The sequence below is a fragment of the Meles meles genome, chromosome 7 (assembly GCF_922984935.1).
Source record: "Meles meles chromosome 7, mMelMel3.1 paternal haplotype, whole genome shotgun sequence".
NCBI classification, from domain to species: Eukaryota; Metazoa; Chordata; class Mammalia; order Carnivora; family Mustelidae; genus Meles; species Meles meles.
In genome coordinates, this window is record NC_060072.1 from 11,826,968 (window position 1) to 11,839,552 (window position 12,585).

At 40.9% G+C, this 12,585-nt stretch overlaps 1 protein-coding gene across 14 annotated transcripts in view; it reads left to right on the plus strand.

Annotated features, from left to right (window-relative positions):
• Window positions 1–12,585, plus strand: part of RBFOX2 (RNA binding fox-1 homolog 2) — a 272,185-nt gene that overhangs the window by 177,636 nt on the left and 81,964 nt on the right. Inside the window, exon 1 of one of the 14 annotated variants that reach the window (XM_046012673.1) lies at window positions 1,979–2,186. The exons of the other annotated variants lie outside the window; for them this stretch is intronic. Within the exon in view, the coding sequence (XP_045868629.1) occupies window positions 2,160–2,186 (27 nt within the window). The 5' untranslated portion in view covers window positions 1,979–2,159. Of the gene's footprint in view, window positions 1–1,978; window positions 2,187–12,585 lie in introns of those variants that run through there. 14 annotated transcript variants of the gene reach the window in all.

The following is a 12,585-nucleotide window of genomic DNA, read 5'->3' on the forward strand; positions in this document are numbered from 1 at the left end:
TAAGAACAAGCCTAGTACCGATGTATTCCTTTTCTCATGGTGGAATTTTTTTTCCCCCAATGTCTAAAGATCCCATTCTTTGGTACGTATTTCCTTACGCATTGTGGATTGTACCAAAAGTATGCAGATACCTGTAAAATGCCCAGAATAGTACCTGACATATTGTAGGTGTTCAGTAAATAGTCTGCAGGTTTTCCAGATTGGTAGTTTCTGTATTCTTTTTAGAATCGTTAAAATGATTATTATTTTGGGTAGGAGCATGATGATGTTATATTGGCAATGTGCCAACCCACATTATTATACAGTACATTTTAAAAAGCCTGGTTATGCATTTCGCCAAAACAAATCCTCATAGAGATAGCAAAACACAGTGTATTCTCGGTGTGATCTGTGATTTTATTTTACTATTTTTTGATTTGTGATTTTAAATTTTTTTTTAAAGATTTTATTTATTTATTTGACAGAGAGAGATCATAAGTAGGCAGAGAGGCAGGCAGAGAGAGTGAGAGGGAAGCAGGCTCCCCGCCGAGCAGAGAGCCCGATGTGGGACTCGATCCCAGGACCCTGAGATCATGACCTGAGCTGAGGGCAGGGGCTTAAACCACTGAGCCACCCAGACGCCCTGTGATTTTAAATTTTGATCTCTTTAGGGTTTATTTTAAAATAGGAAGCTTAATTTTAGAATTAATCTCTTTGCTTTTGGGTAATCTGTTAGAGATTATAACAATAAAAATATAATGAAAGTATGAAAAATCCTTTAGAATAGGATCTTATTTATTAGGATACTAAAAAATAGGACATCTTATTTTTATTAGGTAAATGACAAACACCATAAACTCATCATCTACACAGATTATTTTATTTGAAAATTTAATAATTTAAAGTAGGGAGATTATGGAATTTATATTTGGAAATTAAAGACTTTAACGAGATCACTTGGAAAGGGCAGAATCAGGACTTAGACCCAGACTTCTAGACTGAGTCACTCCTTTATGCTTTTTTCATTATGTCATTTTAATAAGAGAATATTAAAGAAACTCTCGTGTTCAGTAAATGCTCTCGCAAATCTTTTATAACTATAGTACTCAATAGTAACAATTACTGTTTACGGTAATGACACAGGTGCCCGGTGTGCATATAGGAAAGGGTTTTTGATCTTCAGGAGAGGCTGATATCCAGAAGGCCTGGGGAACACAAAGGGCGGCTTCTGTTAACCAGAATTAATAATGAAGCTGGAAGCCTTCAGCAGTCAAATCGGTATGCGCTTTTGTATACACCTTCAGTTTCTTAAGCCGTCATGTTTATAGACAACCTTTTCCAGAATCCCCAGGTTTTTTTACAGTAGAAGAAATAAGTACTTAGATCACCTTCCTCCTCTCTTTTCGGCCTTTGCAGTCATTAGACTGATTTAGGACAGGCAGGTTCTTGCCCATTCTCATTCCTTGAAAACCCTCCTGTAAGTGGTCATTCAGCAGCTTCCCCGTCTTTCATTAAATCCACTACATCTGTAAACTGTACATAAGTGAAATGTTTTTTTTTTAATGATTTTTGTTTCGTTTCTTATTTATGATCAGATAGTCACGGGTGGAATACTTTAAGTCTGTATTAACGATGCCGAGCTGCTATGAATGCTTCCAGTGCTGTGTAATTAATGCCCCCATAGCAGATATTCATTCCTTAAAATATGCCTGCACATGGCGCCTGCCCCTCCCTCCCCCCTCTCTCCCCCTTCTTCCCTCCTACACACACACACACACACGCACACGCACACACGCGTGCGCAGAGCACACACAAACTGCCATTCTCCAGCAGGCCTGTTTCTGGAGTTGGGAGATGTCAGCCTGCCGGGAGGGGTGGGGGGAGGAGGAAGAGGTGGGGCTCCACTCTGATTAATTACCTTAGGCATTCAGGGGTGGGGCTTCCTTCAGCCATCTGCCTGAGATATGGGAGGGAGCTGGAGAGAGAAGGAGGGGGAGAGGCTGCCAGAGAGGAAGAGAAAAGAAAGGAAGAAACGCTAGAAAGAAAAGGAAGGGGAACGGGGTAAAAGGAGATCAGTTGCCCGCCCCGAAATAGCTGGCCTGGGGGGGGTGGGGGGGAGCTGTGGAGGTGTGCCCCAGCACGACCGCCCTGAAGGGCTCATCCTCTGTGCCATTTGGTTTATGGAGGAAAAGAAAATGGTCACTCAGGTAAGATTTGTGTTTCCTCCGTCGTGCCTCTTTTCTGGTCTCTGCGATCTAAATAAAGACCTGGGGGTCGGGCATAGTAGGCAGAGTTTTAATAATGATTGTCTTCTCAGAGAAGGCCAGATTTATTGTTATCAACTGGAAAGTGTTAGTCTGGGTCTGCTGTGTGTGTGTGTGTGTGTGTGTGTGAGAGAGAGAGAGAGAGAGATGTATCCATATCCTTTTCTCTCTTCCCCTCCCTCAGCTCCGTAGCAGATTCCTGTTTCCTGTACTGTGCAGCTGTAGCTCAGGAAAGACCCTGTGGGGATTTGTCTACCTCTTTGTCTTGGTTCTGAGAAGAGGGAGGGAGAGAGACTGCAGAGGTAGGAAGAGATTCTTAACAGACTGCCAAAAAAGAGGGGGAAAGGACTGACTTCCTTTTAAGAATTGCAGAAGAATTTGTGTTCTAGGGAAATCTGATTCCTGATCCACTGTAGTTTCTCAGGATTGGCTATGGAATTGCCGTTCTGCTGCCTTCGCCGTAAATGGCTTATTAAAAATGAAGGCTAGAAAAATAGGCTTCGTTTTCATGGCTTTGTTACTGGCAAAGAATGTTTTTGGTAGGAACCATGGGAATATCCAGGTGTAGCAGAGGCAGGTAGAGCCCTCTGTGAGACTCAGGAGAACAAATCTGAACGCATAAATGACAATCACAGGGGCAGTAAAAGGCATTTGAAGGAGAGGGAGTAGGAAATGGAAGATTTCTCTCTCTCTCTCTCTCTCTCTCTCTCTCTCTGCCTGTCTTTGGTTATGCCAGGCAATATCTAATCTGCATTTTAGCAAGTCATTCCTGACAAATGAAAACGTGAATACTCTTCCACGGTTCCCCCCTGGCCATGCTCTTTTTCTCGTTGGCACCCTCTGTATGTTCCTTTTACCCTCTTTTATTTACGCGTCTGAGGAGAGGGAATGACGAGACTGCAATTGATCAGTGAAATCATTTGCTAGGGTGAGTGTTCCTGTCCTCTAGGCTCAGACTTAGGATCAGTGTCACTCCAGGCTTTTATCCGCTGTAGGGAAATTTCATCTCTGGACAGTGCTTTCCTTTTAAGGAGTTTGCCTTTTTTTTTTTTTTTTTTTTTTGTATTCTCTCTTCTCTTTTCCTCTCCGAGTCACCACCGGAGGGCGAGAGAGTCGGCTAGCTGTCTGGATAGAGGCATCATTTTAGGAGCAGGAACACTGTTCCGTTAAATGTTATATAATGCCCTGCAGTGCTGTTTGGAAGGAGGGAAAGCATTAGGGAGATTCTGCCAGCGTGACCTAGAGGGAAACGAAGTTCCGAAGAATATATCTTTCCAAAGTGATTTTTCACCAGATCTGAGTTTGGAGATGATCAAGAAACCCTCCCCTTTTGGAAAGGGGAGAAATCTTTGACATATTTTCTCTCCCAGTTCTTATCCCTTTGTTGTTAGCCTAATTAGCTCTTTAGAAATATTGCTTTACTTTTTAAAAATTTCCATAAAAGAGAAGACCTATTTCTGGATTCTCTTTGTTGCTTGGGAAATGATACTTCTTAACCTTGGAGCCCTCATTCAATTTTCATTAACTGGCACTATTACAGGGCGACAGCTCTCTTCTTTCTCAGCTGTTACTGAGGGCTTTCCAACTACTTGACTTTTCATTATATATATTTTAAAATCAGTGAAAGAGTTCTCTAAACTAGTGCTTTTTCTAATCAGAGGGTTTCTGTGGCCTCCTGGAACATGTGCCCTTCATTTCTGGAGGAGCTGGGTGAGCATGTGTACGCACAAGTTCGAATGCTTGCGCTCATGCACGCTTTAGTGCAGCCTGAGTGATTAGTATTTAAGAAAACGGTTGTCTTAGCAGTGAAGCAGAAGAGAGAAATAAGAACTGGAAAGGAGGATTGATTTCTTGGTGGTTAAGAATTCTAAGAGGTCAATTAGAATCACTGTGATTGTCTGAGGATGTGCTGGATGCTGAGAAGGAAGTTGCTCCTTTTTGCCCATCCCGAATCTCTGTAACAGGCAAGTACATGAGAGTATGAGATTTGTGGATTTTCAGTATGTATGCCAGCATATTTTGTTTTGGGTGTACTCTTTCTGTGTAATGTAACATACGTGGTTGCTGGTAATCTTAAAACAAACAACAACAAAAAAAAAAATCAAAGAAAATAACCAAATGGGCCAGATCTTTTTATTTGTCCTTACAAGGTTTTGGGTTTTTTTTAATTTGTTTTTGGTTTTTGTTTTTCAAGCCAGACATCTAATCCCAATATTTGATAATGATCTGTCAGATAAACTTTCTGAATATAAAATGTCTGTGCTGTTCAGGGTTCAATGATTACAGTGAAATGGTTAAATATGTTGTCTAGGGTCTTGACTTCAGTATATTAAGAAAGGTATTTAGATATGTTTTTATCATTTTGTCACCTAGGTTCTCTGCATATTAGATCTTGACATTTCTGTATCCCTTTATTTTAAATTAATTGCTCACTTTGATGGAAGAAGGGCGAAGGGCTTTCAGTGGATGACAATATTAGACCCATATCAGTAGTTGTGCCTTATTATCATATCGGCTCTAGTTTTATAAGGCCAGTTTTGGGGGTAATGAGCAAACTGCTCTGTCATTTACAATAGCTAATCAGTGTTTTGTTTAAAAAAAAAAAAGCAAATGACAATTTAATCACAAAATTCTAATATGCTAGACAGACATGCTCCTGTGACTTTTTAAGATACAACTTTAGGTGTATCCATTGTTCATGTAAATGTCATAGGAGTATTTCACTGAGATACTCTGTTATTTCTGAGTATGTGAATGAAATTACTGCATCTCTTCACGTCTATGAAAACAACACGGAATAAAAGGAAAGAAAGAGAAGTCATTCTTTTAATATGTGTAGATTTAGAAAAACAAAATTGCAAATGACTTCAGTTAATAAAAAAGTGTTTCGCCAGACTCAGACTCCGTTAAACTGTTTGTTGTTGGAAGGAAAAGTATACCGGGCAGAGAGGAAAAGATCTCACAGTATGGATGTGAAAGAAAATTTTTGTACTCCTATAGTGTAAGACTGCCAGTTTCTGTGGAACACAAAGCCCTCCCTTTCTTGGACAGCTCAGTGCTTTGCTGGCATTTTCTTCAAAATCTGTTTTCCATCAGGACCGAGAGGAGGGAAGGTGTTAAGAAAAAGGGAGGTTGGAAAGGGGGTTGCTGTTCCTTTAAATAGTGCAGTGAGCCCATGTGGCAGCAGGCCGGCTCGGGAGTGTATTCTTCTGTAATGAATCACCAGTTCCATTGTCTGCTATCTCCCCTCTTTGTAGCTGGAAGGCTGAAGTCTTCCACCTGAGCCACCGCTGGTTCGCTATTCTGTTCCAGGGTGGTTGGGAGAAGAGAAGAGGGAGGGTATTTTCTGCTTTAATTAAAGACAGATAACAGAGCAGGTATGTTTTGCTTTGTTTCATTCTCTCCCCTTTCCTCTCTTGTGTTTGTTTTCTTGGAACGAGTTGGAGTAGGGGAATCAGTTCTGCCATCTAGCTTAAGCATAGCCCATCTTCGGTGGATCTTGAAAGTGCTCGTGATTATTTAGTCTCCATTTTGTGGCAGTGCTTTGAAGTGAGTCCATTCGGTTGCCGGCTCGGCCCACCCGAACCTCATCCCACCCTTCATCCACAGAGCTCCGGCCCCGCTGTTTGCTTTGGCACACTTTCCCCTTTCTATGGGCTGCGCAGGACGCTGGGAAGTTGGGGCTAGCTGCAGATTGTGGCTTGGAGGCTAATTTATGTTCCTTTACAATGAACCAAAAAAAGCCTCACTTTTTCCAGAGATTCGGTTTCTTTTGGAATTCTTCTACACTGCTCCATATCTTCAGTTCTAACCAATGCCTTGCCAGAGCCAAGACGGACTCTTGAAAAAGATTGCTATGCCGACAATTACTAAGCTTTCTTGAAAACATACCCAGAATTGCATAAATGTGATTAAATCTGAGCAGTTTTGACTTGTTAGATGATTTTTCTTCCTGGTCATCCCCATGCCCACACCCCTGCCACCCAAACACACACCTCTTTGGCCCCTTCTCTCTCTTTTTTTTTTTTTTTAAACTTCACCTTTCTCCTTAGTTTTGCAGTTGAGACTCAGTGAGCTTAGTGTTTGATAATCCACTATTCAAGTGTGTATGGTCCTGGAGGACATCTCCCTGTGGCAAGGTAAAGGACACTTCATCCCTCCCTGTGACAGCACATGGCGTAAAGGCCTGGTTTTGTTCCTTTAGTTGTCTGTTCTTGCCTGAAAATTTCCAAACTCGTATCCACGCAGATGGCCATGTGAAAACAGTTTCATCCCTCTTTTGACTTCTGGTTTGTGGACAGCCACATTTTAACATCTCTTTGTGTAACTCCTTACCTCGGGTTGTTTCTTGGGATCTCTAGATGACACTTGGGTGGTCACCAGGAACCAGTCACAGAGCTGCTACTAGCCCTCTGCCCAGCGGCCTCTTTCTGGTGTTCTGGTTCCGCTCCAAAACCCGACATTGTTGGTGTCCCAAGGCATGTTGTTCTGGAGCCATAAGCCCTTGCTCTTTCTGTTTCGTCATTCCAGAACCACTGTCCAGTCTTTCTTTTAAACTTCCTTCACCACGCTTGGTCTCTGAAATCCAACAAACCCAAATGGGACACACCCCTGCTTTAAATGCTCTGCGGTGAACGCAGCAACTTTATGCCTGGGCTTCGGTGCTGGACGTCCAGGCTAAGCAGTCAGAAGCCCCGCGGCCCGTCCGCCAGGCCGCAGTGCTGCCATCTCCGGGTGCTTCAGTGTGCCTCTGATTCTGTCCGAATGATGACTTCGGGAAGCCTTAGAGTCAGATAATTCATTAGAGGTCATGGGCAGAGTGAATTATTAAAGTGCAAGTCTGATTTCGTCACTCCTGTACTCCTGTGCTTTAAACCTTCCCGGTGGTTTCCCTGCAGACTCAGGATAAAATCCGGTGTCCTTACTCTGGTCTCTGAGCTCGGTGTGGTCAGGAACCTGCCTGCCTCTCCAGACTTCTCTCTTTCTCCTCCCTTTATTTCGCTCCATTGATGCTGGCCTCTCCGCTCATCTCTTAACGCACCTGTATCCTCCTGCCCTGGGCCTTCCCTTCTGTTTTGTTTGTTTGTTTGTTTTTGTTTTCCTCTCAGCCTGAAATGCTCTTCACCCAGATAACCACAGGCTTCTCATGGGAGAGCACTCCCTTGACCAGCCCATCTCACCTGAACCTCCCTATCCCCATATGCTGCTTTTCCTTCATTTAACACTGATTTTAGCTTATCAGTAGTTGTTATAGGTATGCTTGATTGTTTATTTTCTGTGCCACCCAACCCCTACAAAGACTGTAAGCCCTTCGAGGTCAGGGACCTCGTCAGCAGTCTGTGGCATACTCTGCGTCTGGTGGGTAGTCTTAATATGGTCAGAATACAGCTAATCAGCTAACCCTTAAATACAGGATGTGATACTGTCCGGTACCATGCTAACCACTTTGTCTACATTAGCTCATTGAACTCCTCTCCACAGCCCTGTCATTCTCCCCTTGGTATAGAAGAGGAACCCGAGACATAAAAGGTTACTTGCCCAAGTTTATATAGCTGCTAAGAGAAGTGGGGATTCATATGCATATACTGGCTTGGGAATCCACACTCTTTAACAGTGGTACCCCAGTGCCTCTTGTAGGTATTATGTATTGAGCACATGTTTGTTGAATGTGTGAATGAATTAATTTAGTTGAGACTCTCTGATTTACTTCTGGAATTTCCATCTCTGACTTATTCTAGGCTTTGATGGAATATAGTTGACACTTGAACAACATGTTTGGACAGCACACACCCACTTGCATGGATTTTTTTTTTTTCAATAAGTGCAGTATTGTAAATGTATTTCTCTGTCTTATGGTTTTCCTAATAACATTTTCTTTTCTCTAGCTTACTTTATTGTAAGAATACGTACATAGTACATATAACATACACTATTTGGGTTAACTGACTGTTAATGATAAGGCTCTGTCAACAGTAGACTACTTACTAGTAAAGTTTTTGGAGAGTCAAAAGTTATATGCAGATTTTGGACAATGTGAGGGCAGAGGCAGGGTTGGCACCCCAACCCCCACATCGTTCAGGGGTCAGCTGTACTTGCAATAACATACGTACAACACATACCTTACATGCACAGTAATATACATAATTTACGTACATAATCATTATTGTGGTCACATCATACATCACTTATCAATCTCTCTTTTTTAAGATTTTATTTATTTGAGAGAGGTACAGAAACGGAGCAGGGGAAGGGTTAGAGGGAGAGGGACAAGCAGACTCCCTGCTGAGCAGGGAGCCTGATGCGATGGGGGACTCCATCCCAGGACCCCAAGATCATGACCTGCCTAAGGCAGAAGCTTAAGTGACTGAGCCCCCCAGGCTTCTTAATCTCTTTGAGATAGGTAGTATTTTTACCATACATTAGACTTTGAGATTTGAGAGGTCAGGCACTTGGGTGGCCCTAGATACAGAGAGAGGTTTCAGACTTGAAATCGGTTTAATTCTGTATTTGCATACTCTTCCATTGCCCCAGCAGCCTCATGAGACAATAGTCCAGTGCGGGCCATTCGGCCATTCAAAGGTAGAAGGTTTTCCCTACAGCAGGCTGTTCTCATTAGGGTTTTCTCACCTCACCTCATTCTGTCATCCAGAGTCACACAGAGAGATTTAATCTCTGTGAAAGCTAAATAAGTGAAGATAACTGCTAAGTGTTCCCTTTCATCTTCGGTCCTTTTTGTACTTCTTACTTACTTCCTTGCATCAGTCCTCACAGGTAGAAAACATACGGTTTCCAGAGACTTGACTGTCTCGGACTACTCGCCTCAATGTCTGTGAATGATTTACCATTTACATCTAATTACTAAGTAAAATATCAATTATGAGTGTCAAGGATCATATCTTTATTATAAATTTTGTTTTTTGATGTGTTTTGACTTCACTCAGCTTTCATAGCTTATCGATCATATAGTGTTATCAGCAATTTATAACTTCAAAAATGAGGGGATCTCTTTTTTTTTTTAATTAACACATAATGTATTATTTGCTTCAGGGGTATAGGTCTGTGAATCGTCAGACTTATACAATTCACAGCACTTACCATAGCACATACCTTCCCCAATGTCCATCACCCAGCCACCCTATCCCTACCCCACCCTTCAAACCCCCAGCAACCCTCAGTTTATTTCCTGAGATTAAGAGTCTCTTATGCTTTGTCTGCCTCCCTGGTCCCACCTTGTTTCATTTTTCCCCTCCCTAACCCCCCCACCCTGCCTCTCAGATTAAAAATGAGGGGATTCTTAGGTAGAATATTAATTTTCTTCTCCGTTGTAAAGCTATGCAGGCTGTCAGCTGTTCAGTTCAGCAAGGTCAGCAAAAGTAAATATGATAACTTCCCTTGAGATGTTGAAATTGTATCAAAATATGTTGAAGACAAAATTAGGAAGTATAAGGGGCTTTTCACTTGGTAGCAACAGTAAAACGCAATCTGGTTTTCCTGTTGAGAATAGAGGTAGAACACAACCAAAAGATGCCTTCAACCCTTGAAAAATATTCTGATGTAATAATACTTATTATAAATCACATATCATAGAAACACTCTTGGATTCCCTTCCTTTGGTAAATTCTTTTCATCATGCCTCTTGAGTTCTTTCAAAGCACTATCAGTTTCAGAACATTAGAATGATATTTCTTATTTAATTAAGGCTCGGGAAATAAGTATGACCAGTCTTGCTATAAACAAAAGGAAATGCAGTTTTTAAAATTGTAACTTGAAATCATATAACTAATGACATTTAATTCTTTCAGAATTACAGGATAAAGTTCTGCAATCAGAATTTGATATATCATGTATAAAGGAATATTTAACTAGAAAATATGAAAATGGAAATCAGTTATTATTTTATGAAATTATAAAATAATGCTTTTATATCTGTAAATAACAGAATGATATTTTAATCTAATATTGATGTTGAGATTCCTTGTGAAAAGTTCTGAAGAGACGAACTGAGACATAAGTGAAGAAGATGAGATTTTTTTGAAAGATCACAAACTCTCTGCTAATGTCTTGATAGTAAATATTTTCAGTTTTGCGGGCCATGGTGTTTCTGTCACAACTATTCAGCTCTGCTGTTGAAACATAAAAGAAGTCATAGACGATACATAAATGAATGAGTGTGGCCATGTTCCAGTAAAACTTTATTTATGGACACTGAAATTTGAATTTCATATAATTTCCATGTGTCACAAAATATTCTTCTTTTGAATTTTTTTTAGCTATTTAAAAATATAAAAACCATGCTTGGCATTTAGATCGTACAAAAATGGGTGGTGGACCGCCTTTAGACCAGAGCCATAGTTTGCCAACCCCTGACTTAGAGGGATGCGGGTCCTCCTTCCTTTACTAATAGTGGGAAGGTTTTCTCGTACAGCTTGATGACAGGGGCAGGGACCCAGTTTCTAGCGGTTTTGGCACGTCATCTTGGGTCCCTGTTAGAGTGAAGCCCTTGACTTGCTCTCTCATTTCCCTCCAGAAAATATCAAAATTCTTCTCCGTTTTTCTCTTCCTTTTTCCTTCCATTCTACCCCCAAATCTGAGCCATTTGCAGTCCCCAAATATGTCATATTTTATACCTTCCTATTTTTCATAGTTTTCATGTACTGTTACTTTGAGCCAGAATACCTTTCTCTCCAACATGGTTAATTTCTGGCCTTAAATGTGCAGCTTAGACTTCACTTCTTTCAGAAAGCTTGCCCTGTCTAATAGGCTTGTCCCTTTTTTGTGCTTCTTTGGCATTGTGTATGTGTTGCTGTCTTAGCCCATACTGTGCGGTGTTGTAGTTGTGAGTGTATTGATCTGTTTTTACCCACCACACCGGTTTCTTTCAGGATTGTGACTATACCGCCAGCGTTCTTTATTGTGTCTGGTTCAATTTGGTATCTGGTAAATACTTTGTAATTGAATTAATGAATTTTAACTTTTTAATTCATTAACAGGGTTTTCTTTTGAAATGAAAAATGAGAGAGTTAAATTGGGTAATCACACACATCCTAGTGCTTATTACTTAAATCAGTCAATAACTAAAATGTAAGTGTCATTTTAGAAATGGATGCTTTATTTGGCTAGGAGGATTTGGGGGAACAAACAGTTTTTTGGGGAATACACAGACCTTCTGTAGATGTTCTCGTGGAAGGCAGCATGTATCCAGAAGATAGCATGCAGGTAAGTGGCATAGTAGCTCCAGTCTCCAGGGAAGCCAGGAAAGGGAGAAAGAAGAGCCTGGCCCCACCAGTGGGAAGGGCAAAGAGACGTGGGAAGGTGACAATGAAATTTTAGAGTTTGGCCAAACCTCGTAAGTATATTAAACATGAACATAAGTATTGCTGTCTCCTTCTCTTTTTTTTCTACTCAAGATGACCAAGAGTTAGATTCTTTGCATATTCCTTTGAAAAGCTGTCAGTACAGATGCATATTAGACTATGACCATTCCATGTCATCTTCAAGGCTCACTATTCATTGTTTTATAGTCTTTTCCTCTCTGTGTATTTCCTTTTGGATAGTTTCTTTTATGGTATTACCAAGTGTGCTCCTTTTTTTCTTCTGAAACATCTAATGCTATTAATCCAAGCCAGTGCGTGGTTGGTTGGTTGGTTGGTTGGTTGGTTTTTAATCTCAGACATTATAGTTTTTGTCTCTGGAATTTGATGTGGGTCTTCATGTATATTTTTTTCCCATGTCTCTTTAACATGCTCAATTTTTCTTTTACATACAATTTTCCTTGAGTGTGTGAAATACAAATGTTTTAATATTCTTGTCTGCTAAGTCTAACATCTGTATTAGTTCTAGATCAGTTCCTATTGATTTTTCTCATCATTATGGATTGTATTTTTCTGCTTGTTTGCATGCCTGGTAATTTTTGATTGGGTGTCAGGCACTGAAATTTTTACCTTGTTGGAAGCTGGATACATATCTTTTTATGTATCTCTCTATACATTTTACGTATATTCTTGAGCATTGTCTGCAACACAGCTGAGTTTCTTAGAAATGGTTTGCTCCTTTCAGGTCTTGTTTTTAAGTTTTTTTTGGAAAGGTCCAGAGCTGTGTTTAGTTTCTGCTTAATTTTTCTTCACTGTTGAGGTGCAAGACTCTTAGTCTCTACCTGATGTTTCTTAAATTACCAGCTTGTCCACACTCATCTTTGGGAACAGGCTCTGTTCCGGGCACTGTGTGACCTCCTGGCATTATTCCCTCCCACTCCTTTAGGTGGTCCGTTCTCCAGCCTCAGGTAGCTCCTCACACAGATGCAGTGGTCATGACTTAACCGAACATCTGAGGACAGCCCTCTGTA